The 19,156-nt window shown below is 38.4% G+C and overlaps 1 protein-coding gene across 2 annotated transcripts in view; it reads left to right on the forward strand.

The window, feature by feature from the left end:
* The first annotated feature begins 4,971 nt into the window (after window positions 1-4,971).
* CRISP1 (cysteine rich secretory protein 1) overlaps window positions 4,972-19,156 on the forward strand; it is a 33,193-nt gene continuing 19,008 nt past the window's right edge. The window contains exons 1-3 of one of the 2 annotated variants that reach the window (XM_053668318.1): window positions 4,972-5,078; window positions 9,666-9,727; window positions 16,788-16,916. In XM_053668318.1, the coding sequence (XP_053524293.1) occupies window positions 9,668-9,727; window positions 16,788-16,916 (189 nt within the window). In that variant the 5' untranslated portion in view covers window positions 4,972-5,078; window positions 9,666-9,667. The remainder of the gene's footprint in view (window positions 5,079-9,665; window positions 9,728-16,787; window positions 16,917-19,156) is intronic. The other variant, XM_053668317.1, reaches the window with a different exon arrangement.

Raw genomic sequence — 19,156 nt, forward strand, 5'->3', positions numbered from 1 at the left:
GAAAGAGCTTTGTGCCTCTCCATGAACTACCTGAAAAAATTAGGGAGAACCTGTGCCAGGAAGGGAACTAACACCAGAGATCACTTATTACATCAGAAAGGCTTATCTGCATGGCAGGGGAAACTTCACTTTACCAAACAGCTGCTCTTGTACTCCTCCTGTGAGTTATCTTCCTCTCCTTTGAAGCCCCAGACCCCTATACCTTTCTCCCTGGCCCAGTATATTATGTCAATGAAGGTCTCCAGTGCCTGACCACCTGAGTCTCGTACTTTCATGGGGCTTCCATAGGTAGGAAATTTGTTTTTCTCCTATGATTCCATCTTATGTCAATTTAATTATTAAGCCAACCTAAGAACCTAGAGGGGATAAGGGAAAAGCTATAAATTGTAGGACAAGAGAAGAAAAATGTTCAAAGGGCCACGATGTTCAGGTTTTTTAAAATTCTGATTCAAAACATTACTTCGACTTTATTTTGTATGTGGCAAATCTTTGAATTTCATAGGGACTAGAGAGTATTTAGGTGGGTGGGCCCAAGTTGCCAGGCAAGTTTAGAATCGTTGAGGCCTTAGAGCACAGAACTTTGCAGCATAAATACAGTTTCTCTGAGTGGTGTAAATGTTGCAGAATGGACCCATTTAGGAGACCAGATACTGTTACTGAAAGGACCCCCTCCCCAGGATCTTTCTGTACTATGGCCATTCACCAGGTGTTAGGAACTGTGGCTCTCAATGCCAGAGTTGGGTTAAAAGGGAACTATTTACTCAAAAGGTATACAGATTTAGAGTAAGGACAGAATGTCACCATTAAATTTCAAAGTCCCTTTAGAATACCCACCAACACACAGTCCTGCCTTCCCCCTTTGATCAGTCAGGCCAGTCTCAGAACAGGCCAAACAGAACTACTATTCTCCAGAAGAAAAAGAACAGATGTCCACAGCTCACTTCTGGTTCTCCCAGCAACCCATGCTGGGCTGGGAAGGTTGGCTTGCCTATAGAAACAGCACTATCAGCTCCCAGAACTATCATCTGTGTGGCCGAGATCTTCAGTTCTTAATCCAAAACCCCATGGCACCTCTTAAGGGATCACCAGGGAGAGTCCTTTCACCCCTTTTCTTCCAGCATGGTCTTGCATTGTCTCCAGTCCCTTGTGGTGGCCCAACCTTTAGTTTAAATCCCAGTCTGGAACCTCCTCCGAACATCATTTCTGACTCCTTCCACAACTGGCTACACCTGCTAGCAGCCCCCTATTCTCTGCCTTTCTTGGACGCTGTAGTTAGTCCAGGCAGGCGTGGCTCTGTGACATGGCCAAACCATCTCCAAACTCTTGCACAGGTGCTGTAACCAAGGGAGCTGACTCCTAGTTACATCATGGGTCAAAGTCTTGCCTGTCTCACTAGTTTGCCTGCTATTGATATGCAAAATCACTATTTTGCATATGGGTATTAAGCTAGCCTGCTGTTGATGTGCAAAATAACTCCCAAAGGCCCTGCTCCAGGTTTCCCTTCCCCCAGCCAGGCTTGTGGGGGCTCTCAGCCTACACCCCAGTACATAAAGAGGCAATCAGCCTCAAATGGACTGATTTGGCAACAGTTACTAGGTTGAATCTTGCCCTCAAATGCTATAGCCATAATGTATACAACTGTTCTTGTACATGTATCATTTTCAAATTGTATTTAGCACATAGATGCTATTTTTTCCTTTATTTTGTTTATTGTATATTTGTGTTCTAAAATGTTTGGTAGCCAACCTCTAGTTAAATAACTGATTTTTCTAAGTATTTGTTACTGGTGATGTTGGCTCTTAGTTCTGTGTTCGGCAAAGAAATCATTCAGAGCTAAGAGCTCCATTGCAAGAAGAATTTATTTATCATGCAAAATAAGAGTACACTCAAAGAGAAAATGCAAGCATCCTGCTCAGAGAGTTGCCTTGACCCTTTAGAAAGAAGGTCACAGAAGCAGAAGAAGTGAGCCAGCTGGGCTGTGTGGACTCAGGAAACAAGATAGACAAAAAGAGGGCCCTTGGAGACAGGTTCAGGGGTCAGCCCAGGACAAGCTACCACCCCCATTGGTCCCCTGGTTGCAAGTTTCCTGGGGAATCTTAGAGCTCAGGAGAAAAAAAGTGAAGGTACATACCCGAGGAAAAAAAGTATGGGCGTGCTCTAGAGAGAGAGTATGCACTGGATCCTTTGTCTTAAGGGTTTTTATCTGTTTTCTTTTATTCCTTTTTTAAAATTTATTGATTTGAGAGAGAGAAAGGAAGAGAAACATCAGTTTGTTGTTCCACTTATTTATGCTTTCACTGGTTGATTCTTGTATGTGCCCTGACCAGGAATCAAACCTGTAACTCTGATATATTGTGATGACACTCTAAGCAACTGAGCTACCTGCCCAAGACCCATTATATGTTTTGTAAAGAGTAAAATTTTAGAGGTGGTCTCATGGGAGGATCTCAGTAGAATATTCAGGAGTTTTCCATGGGTGTGTGTGTTTGTGTGTTTGTGTATGTCCTTTAATTTCCTACCTGATGGAAATGAGCATCCAGGGTCAGGGTTCTGGTCTCTACTGATTGGTTGGCACCAGAGAAGGGGGTCAATTGTCATTGCAGCTGGTCTGGATCTCAGTCATGGTATCACTTGTCTGGTTTTGTTGCTTCCCTGGGCCTGGATCTGAAATATAACTGAGGCCCAGATGTTATCTCCAATCTGACCAAAACTCTGTCTCTGTGGTCAACAGACCTGAGGCTTTGTTCCTAACATTGTCTGATGCTGATCAAAACCTCATTGTCTTCAGGGTTTAAAGCTTAAGGAAATGGCTGTGCGAGGCAAAAAGAGGCAGGTGAGTCAGGGTGCTGGATGAGGCCGGTTGAATCAGCTGTCTGTTTGAGTTTCCCCATTCTGTGTGCCAAGGAATATCCCTGGCTTCTTGCTATTCTGCTTCAGTTTTATTTTATATGCATATATTTTAACAAACATGATATGCTTATGAGCACATTATTCTTCAGCTATCACCCAAGGGTTTTCTGGGATAGTTCCAATCAAAAACATTCTATCATGTTGTTATATCATATGTTAGACCAATGTGTCTTGGTTTTTGGCTTTAGGGGGAAAAAAGCCATTCAGATTACTTCTTACTATGCTAAGAACCTTAAACATAAAAAAGAACAATGTATGAAAATAAGAGAGATGTGAACAGAAGCAGCCAACTGGCATCCATGCTTGGGCTCACATGCAAATCAAGTTATTTTTTGCTTTCAAACACTTCCCGATTTTTTTAAAAACCATATTTGAGGCTGGATAGGAACTCTATAAGAAAACATCAATGATATAAATACAGACAGCATTGTGTTGGGTAGAGCAATGCCAGGAATTGACAGGACCAACAGATAGAACCAAAGCAATTAAGTTTCCACAAACACTTGACTTGGTGTTGAATCAACACTCTTCTTGATAAACAGCAGTGTGGCAAGCATAAATGACAAATCATACATTTCCAATATATAAACCACACTAGTTTGATGAGGTAACAGAATTCTTCTCCAGCTTTCTTTTTACAAGGTGGGAGAGAAAAATAAGTTGTTTGGTAATTTGTGAGTTTTCATTCAGAGATCATACAAAATTCTCTTTCTGCAAAATGTTACATGATTTACAGATGAGCTTTGGCAGGCTCCCAGCTTTGTACTCTCTCCTTCCAACAACAACAGAATTCTTATGGCGATCAGTGAGCAGTTTTTAAATGACATTTAGTACTCCCACCCCACAGACTGTCTTCCTGGCATTCATTAAGAACTCTTTGGCAAGGCCAGAAAACTCCGTCTCAAGGGCCTCCAATCTTTCTGTTATTTTTTTTAATTTCACATCCTCTACCTGAGCAAAACAACACAACACACAAGCGTTCATGAGTGTACACTCTTCATCTTATTTTGCTTTGTTCCCTTGTAGATATTAAGTTGACCTTTCCCCGGAAAGACATGGGAGAATTTTCATTAAATAACAATATCTTCTTTCTTTCAAAGAACAAAGGTATTATGCAAAATGGAAAAAAAGAAAAAGATACAGAGACTTCAATATAACTGGTGATACACTCATATATAAATGGCCATATGTTCATATATAAATGGCTATATGCTAATATATCCAGACATATTCCATGTTTCCAGAATAATAAGCAAAAAAATGATTATATCTAATTTTAGAGTGATTTTTCTATTCTCGTATATGATTTCTGTCTGGAGGACAATGTCATTTTTAAAAAGTTCTATTTATTTTTTGTTATGTAGCACAAATGACATCTGGAGTATTTAGTGTTTACTATTGAATATAAAATTATTTTAATATTTTCAGACTTTTCAAGGCAGTTAGTTGGTTCCACATTACTTTTGGACAAATTGCTATTTTGCAGATAGTTTTTCTATGGAACAGAAAGTTCCTTAGGAAAATGGACTCTTTATCTTTTTATTCCCCAAACCTCAGAGTATCTGGTATTTGTAGTGTCATTTCCATAAATGCACTGTGTGCACTATATGCCAGGTATTGAATTGCAAACTTCATGAGATTGTTTGTTTGCTAATATGTTTGGTTATTCTATGGATCCTCAGTGCATAGAAGAGAGCATGGTCCATATTAATGCTGCGATAAATATTTATTGAATAAATGCATCCCTGCACGTAATAAAGCTGATAGATTGCCTCTCTCCTCTGGACCATGGGGTCAGTTTTTTTTCAGACCTTTTGCTATCTGATTGTGGCTCCACTGAATTGTGCAGCTAACCTTTGCATCTTGTTCCAAATGTGGACATTTAAGAGTGATGAGGTTCATTGAAGACATTGCCTGAACCATAAACCAGAAATGCGTACACAATCATGATTTGTAATCATCACAAGCTCTAGATTTGTTCTGATTACCGTGACCCCAGGCCCTTTGTCTGTTATAAATTCCTGGCTCTCTTACAAGCACGTTCATTGCACTGACTTCCTCAGAGAGCAAAGCTTCCCGTGAAGTGTTGTTCAAAAGCAAGAGCACACTGTATACCATATATCTGGTTCTCATCGCGACTCTGAGTTTTACAAACTATGTCAACTTGGGTAAGTTATACAATATCTTTGTGTGTCAGTTTACTTTTTTGAAAAGTGAGATTAATAATACATGACTACTTAATAGCATCATTATTATATTAACTAAGAGATATGTGCAGTCTTATCCATTATCATTTAAGTGTTACATGTTTCCATGCTCTTAATACAGGGATTAATAAACTTGAACATACTGTTTAATTAAGAAGTACTGTTACTTATTCAGACCATTCTCATGAACTCCTTGTAGCTAAGCAGATTACCATGGAGTTATATAGATCTTAAAGTATGAAGATAGGCATCTTCTATTTCATGAACTGTATGACTCTTCCCAAACAAGCAGACTCATACTCAAACAGACAGTGACCCTGTCTTTTTTAAAACTGAGGGTAGGATATTTCCAAATCTTACCTTGGAGAGTTGCTAGGCATTTCATGGATTGTCATAAATCAGGCAGCTATATACAGGGATCTGTTTCTGCATTCTATTATATCACATTGGCTACACTTGTGCCACTAGTACTCTGTCTTAATTACTTACAGCATTACAGTAAGTCTTGGTACCTGATAGTATAAGTATCTAGCTTTGTTCATTTCCAAAATTTCATCTATGTTGAATCAAGCTTCTAGAAGAAAATAACTTTATGATTGGTGACTTTGGGATGACAGGAATTTTTGGCAATGGGATGGACACACATATGCAAGCATGTACAGCAAGACTGTTCACCAGGAAGAAAGATAAACTGGACATATTTAAACTCAGAACTTTGGTTTAACCAAAGATACAATTAAAAGAGTTCAAGAAATAAGCCACAGACTAAGAGGTGATATTTGCAATATATACATTTGAGAAATATCTAATATCAAAAACATGTAGATAATTCCTGCAAACCAATAAGATACAGTCAAGCTAATTACAGCAGTGGGCAAAAGAGTTGACAAACTTCACAAAAGATGGTAACAAAGTGGCTGATAAACTTATAGAAATGTATTCAGTATCATTAGTCATTAGACAAATACAAATTAAAGCTTTGAGATATATATGTGTATATATAATTACATAAATATAATGAATAAAATAATTTTTTAAAGAGAAAAAAGACAGTACACCACATATAGGTGAGGACATGAAGCTAGTGGGAGAAAAATATATTTACTTTTATAACTCCTTGAAAAAATATTTTACAGTACCCACTAAAGCAAAACATATGTATACCATATGACCCAATGATTCTACTCCTATGTGTATTTTTAAAAAAGTGAATAGCAAAATGGACAAAAAGACTTACATAGAATGTTCATGGAAGTTTTATTCACAGAGTTCTAAACTTAAAATGTTCAATAATAGAATGAGGAGGTAAATTATATTGTGTGCACACAGTAGAATACTACATAGCTATTAACAAAAATAAACCTCACATGCAACCTGGTTGAGTATCATAAGTCTAACCTCAGGTGGAATAGGTTAGGTACTAAAAATATATATTTTAATTATATGAAGCTTCAAAACTGATAAAACTAACCCCTAGTTACAGAAATCAGAATGGTTTTTATTCTTGAGAGTTACTGACTGGAAGGGAGAACAGGGTGTCCTTGAGTGCTGACACCATCACACATATTGCTGTTGGTGGTGGTTACACACACACATACACATATTTATGTTTACAAATTTATCAATCTGTATGCTTAAGATTTATGTACTTTACTAAATATAACTTAGTCATTTTTAATTGACAAATTCCTTGAGACAAAGAAGATAAAAAGGTGGAGAGCATTTTCCTTGTAGTGTCCATTCTTACGAATTCCTTGGCCGAGACCTGGGAGGGGCTGTTCTTCATGTACGTGCTTTCTGAGACAGTCATGGTCCAGCGATTTAATGCATCAGAACACATAGCAAGGGCATGCCAAAAGGCAGTACTCAATTCTCCTCAGTTTTTTTCTCATGTTTGATCTTTCCTTGTACTAAATATATCTTACAAATGTCCATGTTCTGTTTATAAGTTAATAATAATACAATATAAAACATAAAAGTACATTTAAATCATGTATCAAGTTTCTGGTATTATTGTCTGAAAATATTTTGAGAGCTTGGGCCTAAAATTGCCTACTGTGTACAGAGTAGGTGAAGTGAGGGCTGGCAGTAGAGTCAGTGAGGTGATACCACTGCTGCTTCTGTAATGCTGCTTGTTCAGAAAAGCTTCCTTTACCTCAAAATAAGCAACTATGATTTTTAGGTTAACATGACCTACTTAATTCCTACATGCGCAGTCCTTCAGGTAATGGAGAATCATTTAGACTATCCCGGAGGCTTGGCCATGGTCTCGGTTCTGGACAAATCCTGTCTTAATCCTCCAGTGAATAAGCCTCAGTCTGGGTCCCCACAGTCTGTACCCTGGGACCACTTATTTTTCTACCCGCATGACTGCTATTCAACCTCTAAATCCTGCTCTCCAGTTCTAATTTCCATGTCTGCACCTTGGTTATTTCTGCAGGATTTGCTGGTTGCCACAAGCTCTGTTCCCTGTCGTTGTCCACCCCAGAGTCCCACCTTGTGACAATCTCTGAGGGCTCTCCCAGAGTCCAAATGAGCTGTACTTTCATAAGAGTTCTGAGCCAAGAGTTCTGACACCTTCATAATTACTTGAATTCAATCCTCATTCCCAAATGTTTAATGTACTTCTGATACCCAAGTATCAACCTTTATCTTCATGATTCGACTCAGTTGCTCTAGTGGGTATTTGAGCCTCATGTAAACAATGTATTCATGACATTACTTATAGATAAAAATGTGAACAGCCTAAAATCAAACTTTAGCCAGATTTTTATTATGTAAATTAAAAGTCATTCACATTACCCAAATAATGTTCATAATAATTCTGGGAAAAATAACAAACAATATTTTGTAGAAATTGTGTCGATGAGTAAATCTGAGTATTGAAGTTGTCATAGGATAAAAAAGGACTTAAGAGATAAATTCTAAATTGTCAGTGCCAATGGTTTGATTAATATGAAATAAGCAAATTTTGGGGTGTGACTTAAAACTCTTTAATAGCTTTTTTGAGGTATAATCAAGGTACATGTTAATGTATATCTGTGAAAACATCATAATATTTAAGATAATGAGCATTCACACCAACCCAAAAAGTTTTCCCTCAGAAGTTCCAGCCAGCCTCATAGTGGGGCCTAACATATAATAACACAGGAGTGAATATATACTCATATGAATGTGTGTATATATACATATGTAATTGTAGCTTTATATAATTGTATAAATAGTGAGATAACAAATATCAATGTTTACATATATTAACCTACTACATTTCAGTAAGGCTTTTTTATTTCATTTTTTCTTTAACTAACTCAGGAAAAAATTATGTCTTACTGGAGTTTTTGAGGGTTAAGCAAGAGAATAAGGTGCCTATTTCATTATCTATGTCACAATATTATTATAAATTTGGGGGTTTAAGGGTATGTGACATTTTGGAGGGGAAGAGAGAGGAAGAGAAAGGAAAAAGTTGGCTAAAGAATAATAGAGGAGAGACCCGGCTGGTGTAGCTCAATGGATTGAGCATGGGCCTGCAAACTAAGAAATTGCGGTTCGATTCCGTCAGGGCACATACCTGGGTTGCAGGCCAGTTCCCAACAGGGGACACACGAGAGGCAACCATACATTGATATTTCTCTCCCTCTCTCCTTCTCTACCCCTCTAGAGATAAATAAATCTCTAATAATCTATAACTTATTAATATCTTAAAGCAACCTCTACTGAATAGAAATAAAGGAGAGGCTATATTAACTGTTTTTCCTGACTCCCAAAGACAGCCGTTCTTAGCAGAATGATCAGATGTTATAAAATGTCTCCAAATCAACATAACTTACTCATACCAAGATCACACCTCTTCTCTTTGGGGAATAGAGAACTCAAATCTAATCTTTTCATGTTTTGATGTTATTTTTCTGATGCTACTATAAGAAATTACTATAAACTTAGTGTTTACTATAAACTTAACACAAATTTGTTAGTGTACAGTTCTGGAGGTCAGAGGTCCCAGTGGGTCTCACTGGGCTAAAATCATGATCAGCATGGAGAGCCCAAGGGGATTCTATGTCCACTCCTTTTCCTACTTCCGGAGGTTGCACTCATTCTTTGGTGTGCACGATCCCTTCTCTAGCTTCAAACTCGGCAGTGGCTGGTCAAGTCTTTCTCATGATTCATCACTGACATTACCTTCCTCTTTCACATTCAAGCCCTTTTGTGATTACGTTGAGCTCACACAGATAACCCAGGACAATCTCCCTATTTTAAAGTCAGCTGATTAGCAATTTTAATTCCATCGCTACCTTAATTCTCTCTTGTTATAAATGTAACATATTTAACAGTTCCAGAGATGAAGACATTAAGTCTCTTATTCCTCCAATCACAGTTCTTTTTTCCCCTCTTGATCCCAATGACTAATATATTAAACCTTATTCTGATCCTGCTGGTTTCTTTTCACAGAAAAATGCAAATATATGTAAAAGTGGTTTTTAAAATGTCTTATTACAAAACTTTATCTCAAAAGTTGACAGTAATCTAAAATTATGTTACTTTTCTTTCCAGGAATGACAATGAAACGCTTCTTATTTTTGGCGGCTGTTGCTGGCTTTCTGCCTGTTTTAATCGTAAGAGTATTATGAGGCTTCTGCATTTCATAATTACTTCTTGGAAGAAATAAGAGCTAGCCTTGTAGAAGACTCGCCTTATTACAGGCACGGTTGTGAGGATTCTGTCTATTACTCACCCAGTTCTCACCATTGCCCTGTTACGCCAGTCCGTGCTAGGCTTAGTCTCATATTACAGAGACTGCTTAAGTCCCATAGCCAAGGTTAGGTAACTAGGATGCGGCAGAGCCCAACAGTAACCTTCAGTAATTTGGTTCTGTGCGCTCGTGCTTATTATAGTCTTCTGAATAATTTTTTAAAAAAGAAACGAAACAGAATGTAGAGCAAGAATTACTTATCTATAATTCATCCATGTATTGTCCATGACTAAATGGGGGAAAACAAACACTGTCTTGTTCTGTTTACTCAGAAAAGGTAAGTGTTTCATTAATATTCAAACTTGGCTGTCTGATTTATAACTATAACAAGATTTTAACACATCAAAAATAAATATAAAATGAATGGTGCCAAAATTAAGGACAGAAGTATTCTATAAGAAGCTATTAGCAATGGAGTGAATATATAAGGCCAGAATCTCACCACTTATTAAAAACAAGAACTTCAACAATCAGAAACAAACAAAACACTCAAAGGTATATAATAAGAAATAAGTCTCAAATATGTTGTGCTCACCCATTAATGTACCTCTAAATACCTCAACAATGTAAAGAAAATATAACACTTTTTAATATTTCCTAAAATATTTTTATTATAACCTGAAGTCAATAGCTTTGGTATAGAAAGTGTTTTTTAAAAATATTTTTATAAACTCGATAATGAGGGGAACTTAGGCTGGCAAGTTTCCCCAGGCCGACGCAGATGAGAATAAAGAAAGAGTGGTTCAAGACTCAATCTTGTTGCGGGAAAAGGGGTGGTGATTCCCTCTAGTGGGGAATGCCCAGAGCCCTTCTCCAACACGGTTGTTATTAGGGTTGGGAAGTGCAGGGGGATACAGAACACGTGCGTAATTTGTCAATCAATGTCCAACAAGTCTATAGTTATAAAAAACTAAAGCTATCTATAGATAACAATTGAAGAAACACAGGAACCTTTTCAGGCTGGGGTCTGCAAGACATGCAGACCACAGGTGGTTGTAAAGGCATGTATTGTGAAGTAGGGAGTTTCATTCCTTACCCCTTGTGCTCAAACATCTGGGTTATACTGACAGGGCTTATCATTGAACAGAGCTGGCTTTAAAGAAAAAAAAATGTGCATTTCAGGACTGATTCCCACAGGACCCTTTGTGTTAGAGCTGAGTCATGCCTGCCACCTGCATTATGACCTGGCTTTCCAGGGAGCCTTACCAGCCCCTTTCAGAGCTTGCTCTAAGGGGCCTACAACCTCCAAAACCACACAGAGTGTGGTCCCCACACCTTCCGTGTCTGTCCCCAACAAGATAAGTCAGACACAGAAGGTACTAAATGTTATAAACAAAAGCAAATCCATATGCATTAAACTACTGGGGTGTTGGTTTAGATCATGTCACTCCCAGATTCCTCCTCCCGCCCCTCTGGTTCTCTGCCTATTTAGTGCCCCAACATAGAAGGGGGATCTCCACACTTCACAGTAAGGAAAACCTAAGCTGAAGCATAGCAACCATTCTGGAGTGTGGGGGTTTTGGAGGCAGGGGAAAGAAGACAGCAAACAAACTACATTTGCTTTAAGACCTAGTTAATATTGCACTGGTATAGGCCACTTAGCCCAAGTTCTTGGAGACAGCCTGGCCCAGGTGACATGTGAAAGAAGGAATCAGTATCACATACCGATATCCAATACTCTCCAAGAATACAGAGAAAAAATGTGAAAGGGTTGAAGGAGCTGATAAAATGATATGTCTGTATTCTATAGACACATAGTTATTGGAACATTTACATGTGATTTGATAGACAATTTGTTGAGAAAATTAAGGCTTAAGAATTTTAAATGAATATGATACAGATAGAGTCCTTCAAACACAGGAATCTCAGTTAAAGTAAATAATAAACTGTTTCAATTTGTACCCCCACCAAAGCGGGTAATACTTTCCATTTTAAAACTCCAGATAGAAAGTAAATAGACTGATTGCCAGGCCTGAATGTTATTTTAAAATTCTCTTCAATGTTAAATTTTACTGGGATACTAGGCATCTAATTGGACAGATTTTTTTTTTACTGAGATATAAAGTTTTCCATGAGAACCTGGTAAATGCTATAGAATGTGGTCTTTGAATAAAAAGTGTGGGAAGTGGCAAGGAGGTAACTAAGCTGGTTTGATCTTGTTCAGTGCAATTAGTGATTACTCTGGTGATTAGGACATGGTGCCTCAGCTCTAAAGGGTATATAGACAGGGCTTGGTAGAGCAAGCTGAAAGGGCATAAAAACAGAGGGACAGGCTTCAGCAAATATTCTGAGAATGTGGAAACCAGCACATTGGAGACTACAGCAGAGAGAAGGAGGGGGACATGTCTTAAATAGAGCTTGGGAAGTCAGCAGGGTCTTTTTCAACTCAGTTAAAGATTTGGTTCTTTCTAAGACTTATAAACTGTTAAAGACTTTTAACAGAAAGGTGACTCCACTGTGTCTGTACTTTGCGATGTTTACTCTGGTGGATGAGTGGAGAGCAGACCATAAGGGACTGGATAGGGCAGTGAGAGGGAGGGTGTAGAGATGATGAGGCACATACTAAGTCTGGGAGGCCAGTAGAAGGCCAGGCTATAGCCACAGTCAGTCCAGGTGAAGGAAGAGGACTATGAGAGTGGGAGAAAGATGAAGAGAATGTGTCATCCCTGACACTAAGAAAAAAGACTATTTCTACACTGACGGCTTAGTCAAAGGACATAGCTGCCAATAGACCAAGTAGGATGAAGATGTTTAAAGAATATATTGAATTTACCATTTGAGTTTGTTGGTGACTTGGAGCTGTTTGTGGTTTTGTAAGATATTGAGCAGAATTACTAACCTCTCTCCACAAGACGGCAGAGTTGTCTCCCTCATGCAGTGTGACCACCAACAATTTCTCTAGACATGGTCTAAAGCCTAGTGGGAAGAGAGGGAAGTTGGGGAGGGGGCCTAGCACCACGGATACAAACCCACTGCTTCAGTAGAATAAGTGAGGAGAGGTTGGATGTAAGACTATGTTACTTAAACAGCTGGGAATTATAGGCAACCAGTGCTGGCAACCTTTTCAGGAATTTTGATAGGAAGAGAAAGTAAAGAGAAAGGACAATGATTGAATGGGGAGGTGAGATAATTCAAGAGTTTTGTTTATTTATTTTAAGATGCAAGCATCATCATCTTGAATAAATGCCAGTAAGACGGACCAAAAAAGTGGTTTGCAGATAAAATGGAAAGATAATGAGTAATAGGAGATTTGGGGAAAGGTGGAAAAGAATGGACTAAAAAACACAGGTTGTGAAATGTGCTTTTGAAAGAATGACCTGTTTTTACTTCTTTGAGGAACCCGAGACAAATTTTCATAATGGCTGTACCACTTTGCATTTTCACTAACTGTATAATATAGGGTTATCTTTTTTCACATCATGGCCAACATTTGAAATCTTTTGATTTTTAATAATTGCCATTCAAAGAAATATTTGATAATATTCTATTGTGATTTGCTTTTCTCTGGTAAATAGCGAGGGTAAGAACTTTTTCATGTACCTATTGGCCACTGCTGTTTCTTCTTTGGAGAAATGTTTGTTCATGTCCTTGTAGTAATTTTAACAGGGCTATTTTTGTGCTATTGGGTTGTTGAGCCCCTTATATATTTTGGATATTAACCCCTTATGATATATATGGTTTGCGCTATTCTCTTCCTTTTTGTAAATTGCCTTTTTCATTTTGTTATTACTTTTGCTGGGCAGAAACTTTTTAGTTTGATATAATCCTGTTGGTCAGTTTTTGCTTTTATTGTCTTCTGAACCACAGGGGCCACATACTCAACCTGACAGGCTTGGGTTGGGGGTGCTGCGTGGCAGCCCTGCAAACCCAGAGACCTAAAGTAACCACAAAGGATGGTCTCAAATTCAAAATGTTCTAAAAACAGGCCATGGCAAATAGTCATGTCCAAGGCTAGACACGGACAAAAGTCCATCTTTACCTCAGTACCGCCTCTCTGTTGTCTTTTTGCATCTCTGATAACACACCTTTGAAATGTCAGATTTCCTTTTTCGGGACCCCTGCAACCACAGGCACCTCGCCAGAGGGAGACCACAAATCCCCTCATTGTTACTGTTACTGTGTTCATTGTTAACTGTCTACTTTCTTATACCCTCCTGTGTAAAAGAAGTATGTGTCTACCTCTTTACTTTTTGCCCAATTCCAGAAGTTTCCCTGCTTTGCTTTCTCCCACCTCCCTAATTTATCACCCACAGACCACATAACTCACTTATGCATCCTCTTTTGATTGTAATGAATAAAATAAGGTGCATTACTGCCCTTCTCCAGAGCATTTTCTCAATCCATTGAGGTTTTGCTTACCTACAGTCGTCATCAGTTTGGCTCAAATAAACTCATATAAATTCTCTACAGGTTTGAACATTTCTGGTGTTGATAGTATGTGCTTGCCAAGACCAATAGCAGCACTTTACCTGTGTTTTTGGCCAGGACTTTTATAATTTCATATCTTACATTTAAGTCTTTAAACCATTCTGAGTTGATATCTATGTACTATGTAAAATAAGGGTTTTGGTTTAATTATTTCACATGTGTATATCCTGTTTTAAATTTGCCAAGAGGGCAGATCTTACGCTAAGTGTTTCTACCTTCACACAAAATAACAGTGATAGTTATAATAGTGAGGGTGGGAAAAATAATTAGGAGGTGATGGATATGTTTATGCTCTTGATGGTGGTGATGGCCTTCTGAGTGTGTATTGATCTCAAACTCACTGAGATGTGTATATATTCAGCATGTACAGCATTTTACATCTCAACTATACTTCAATAAAATAGTTTAAAAAACACACAAGAAAGTGTAACCTGTTCCACAGTACCACAAAAGATTTAGCTGCAGTCTGGAGAGAAGCTGGAGCAGCTGTCCTCTGATAGCTTCTCTTCACTGAAGAACATGAGACGTATTTGGAGAAGCAGGTGTTACTGGGTTGGAGTGCATAGGTTCTGCGGTAACACTGTGGAGAGAGACAATGTGATGTAAGCAGGTGAGTGAGTAGAACTGATGAGCAGAATTAAAGAATAATTTGAGATCAGACATTTTGATAATGGGTGGTACCAGTATTAGTCCTGTTCTGATATCTTTTGGCCAATACTCAGCTGACTTAATCCAGGCAGGGAAATTTTTGGTCCCATCCAAAGGTGGGGTATTCCTCTAGGGGGAAGGACAGGCAAAAGATTCATTCTTTTAGCAAGACAGTTGTTGAAATGAGGGCACATGGGTAGAAAAGAATGAGAAGACATGAAAGGGAAAATAGAGAAAATAAAGACTGAGCTTGATGGCTAATAGAATGCCTGTACTTAGCAACTGGGAAGAACAGGGAATCATGGTCAGACAGTGGAATTCTTGGCCAGTGGTTAGGTAGGGAGCTATGGTCACTAGGAATGATTGTGCCATACAGACTGTGACCGTTGGAGGTGGAGAACTGAAGAGGCTTGTAAAAACAGGCTTAACAGAGGAAGAGTTCACAGGCCTGACACATCAGCTAGAATAATCTATGTGGATGCCAAGTCCCTCGAGTGGACTAAGTCATTAGGTGGACCAAATGAATTTGTTTCAGGACACCCAATGTCTGTGAATAAGAGGAAATGACAGGAAAAACTTGTTATAGGAGAGTAAATATTCAGGGAGCAGGAGGTAGTGCTAAGTGCTGTTAGTTTTACCAGAGAAGGGTTTTCCAGAGGAGCCAGGAGAGTTGTAATCTGGTAATGAGAAGAGGATGCTCATGCATCACCAACCTCTCCTCTAGCCTAGACCAGAGCCACCTGCAGTATGAATGGAAAATAGCACCAAAATAGTGTGTTTTGTTTTTTTAATTTTATTTAGTTATTTTTCAAGTACAGTTTTTGTCTATTTCTCCCATCCCAGCCCCCCAAAATAGTGTGTTTTTGAGAAAATAATGTCCTCATGGAACAGCCTCTATGTAGGTCTTCTGAATTTCCATATTTATGTCTTTCCTCTATACCCCAAAACTGGTGTTAGAAAATAAAGGACATTAACGACTTCTATATTTGAAGAAGGTGGGACACTGGATCCTACCTATTCAGAAATTATATTCATAGTCCCATGGGAATTGAGAAATAAATAGATATCACTCAAATCATACTATATAAGTTATATCACTATTTTAAGGATGTGAATTATATGTGATATATCAAACACAGAAAAGCTGCTCTTTATGGCAATTAATGTTAACCTAAGATATTAAGGAGTTATTTTTCTTCTTAGTGAGTTGTAGGATAAAAGGTAAACACACTTTTTGTTCATGTAAATTGTAGATTATAACTGATTTGAATCCCATTTTATACTTATAGATGTAAACAATGTTTTTTTCATACAAATTAGACAAAGATGTACAATCTGAGTTAAAGAGAATTGAATCTTTGTACTTGTAATGAATCTCTTACATTAGGTTCTCCTAGATGCCAACCTTTAAACAGAAATCCAAGTGTAAGTGGTTTATCTGGGAACCAAAGAGAATACTTGGTGGTGTGGTGGGCAATGAGCCAAGGAAGTGAAGTCAGTCAGTTAAAGGTATGCCACCGAGACAACCCACTGTGGTTCATGCAGCCCAATAACAACTGCTTCAACCTGGTCCAAAGCACCAATTACAAATTTCAAAAGGCCCATCACAGAATATTGCACTACTCTATAGACTTGTACGATGTCAGACAGACATATGGAAATCCTCAAATCCAGGACTGGTGAAGTGGAAACTAACATATAGCAATAACAAATTTTAAAATACTCTTCAGCATTATTTATTCCATGTAAATTATAAATTAAAATTGTATATAGGTCTGCAAAGTAATATAATGTGCCTGACAAATTACACTTTGAAGAAGAAAGACTAATTAATTTTCTGGTAACAGGTAAAACCAGCCACGGTTCCATATAGCGATCTCCTTACTCACTTGCCAGCTGTTCAACAACAAATTGTTAATCTACACAATACCGCCAGGAAACTAGTAAATCCGGAAGCCAGCAACATGTTGAAAATGGTAAGATTATTCAAACAGTAGTAACAACAATGACGATAACAGTAATGGTGTTTACTGAGTTTTTATAAAGTTCTATTTACTTTCAATATACTAGAAGCTTGGTCTTCACAAGCAAACCTCTGGCATAGCAGCAGAAGAAACAGAGGCCCAGAAGAGATAAATTTCTCAAAATTGTGCAGTGAGTAAATGCCAAAGCAACAATCTCAACCCAGGCAGGCTGGCTTCATTCACAGTGTGCCCTAGGACAGTGCTTCTCAAGCCTGAGTGTGCTCCAGAAGCATCCGAAAAACTGGGGGCAGCCAGGTTCCTGGGGCCCCCTCTCTGAGCTCCTGATTCAGGAGGTCTGGGGTGGAGACCAGGCCAAGCTCCTGCCAATGCTGATGCTGCCAGTCAGTATCCTCTGTAGAGCACACCTTGTTTAACAAGTCATTGAGGCATCTTATAGCTGTTTTTCTTAGGCAACAGCCCAGAGGCTAAGACATTCTTCTGAGAATAAAGATGTCCAGGTTCTAAGCCAGGTGAGGCTGCCAGGTAAACAGATATCAACAAATCTATTTTCCAGCTCCCTTGCATCTCATAAAAGGAGAGAGAAATTATATTTCTGTTACAAACCTGATGGGTGAGCAGATTAGGTGCTATAAAACAAAACAAATTTAGGGAATTCTCAGGTGATTGGTATTGCATTTATTATCTCACAGAAGTATCATTCAGATTTTTCAGGAATCTTATCCTGGTTCCTCGAACCCTGGACTGGCCTAAAGTAGCAAGGACTAGTGCAGACTCTGGAGGATGATTCTAAGTGACAGTTTCCTCGTGTTAAGTGACAAAGTGGAAGAAACAAGTGAATAGATAAATGATTTCAAAAATGTATCTGTTGGTCATCTTAGAATCCAAAGTGTTATTTGAACAAAACAATAAAAATTGAAGGCCCTTCCCAGCATTGTCACATTGTGAGTGCTGCATCTGATGCGTATATTGTGCTTACTATTGACAGTCACTCTTCTGAAACCTATCCTATTAATTCATTTAATACGATAGTTCTGTGATTACATACTATCATTTCTATTTTACAGGTGATTAATCTGAACCTCTGAGAGATTAAGTAGCTTCTCCAGTCATGAGTACTGGATCAGTACAGATACAAATGCAAATGACCAGCTCCAGGCACCTGCTCTCAATTTACTTCCCTTAGGACAAACATGGTCTAAACTCCCTGGTTTCTAGATGAGCAAATAAGTGTAGCTGGCAATATTGAAGAAGTTATAGAGTAAGTGGAAATTATAGGCTCTGATTTCAGAATTTCACTATTGTGGACTAAAGGTTTATACAATGGAAACATTAGAGCATAAAAATGGATTTATTCAAGTGCTAATTTACAAAAGTATGAGAGAGCAACAAGATGGTAAGTGAAGCAAACCTATAAAACTGAGTAATATTTTAAAGGGACTATGAGAATTGAGTTCTTCCATAAACAATGCATAGGATGTGGATAGAAAGAAAATTACAGCATTACTATAGGGCTGTAAAGTCTGTCACAATTGCCAGAGAGGTATTTAAAAAAAAAAAAAGAAGTTTCTATGTATTGGGTTAAAAACTTCTGACATCAAATGAGATCAGGCATGTTCAGCGTGGTTTGGCCATAGACAATTGGGTTAAAAATCAATTAAATAGAACCCCTTGTTCAAGGCAGAATTCGTAGCTTTGATGCAATAACTATAAACTCTCACTTGTGATTTCAATCAGGGATATATCATAAAAACAGGGTATCTTATCAACATAAATCAGAAGACATGTCTGAGAGAGCTTCCTCAAAGAGGTCTGAACAACAAACTCTGTATAATGAATGTTGCAGGTAATTTATACGCAACATAAGCAGAATCTGAGATGGAAATTAGCACACAGGATGTTTATTGGGAAACAGTCTCCAGATTTAGGCCTACGTAAAGGTAGAGAGAAGAACAGCATTGGATATATGGAGGATGCAGGCCCAACAGAGGTCTCAGTTACTCCTGTGGGAAACTGTGCAACTAGGATGACCATTCTGAGTTGTCCTGAGTTGGAGGGAGATGACCTGGCATTCACATGGACTCACTGTTGGATATGGCTGCCCAGAGAAGGGGTTATGCTCATGAAAAAGGACAATGTTAGGGAGGACAGGCAGTAGTAGAGTTGTCTGTGGGCAGGACTCCCAGCTTAAGAGGAAATAAGTGCCTCAGCTGAGAAAGGGACCTGGGGAGTGC

The sequence above is a fragment of the Artibeus jamaicensis genome, unplaced genomic scaffold (assembly GCF_021234435.1).
Source record: "Artibeus jamaicensis isolate MK-2021 breed Jamaican fruit bat unplaced genomic scaffold, CSHL_Jam_final contig_484, whole genome shotgun sequence".
Taxonomy (NCBI): domain Eukaryota; kingdom Metazoa; phylum Chordata; class Mammalia; order Chiroptera; family Phyllostomidae; genus Artibeus; species Artibeus jamaicensis.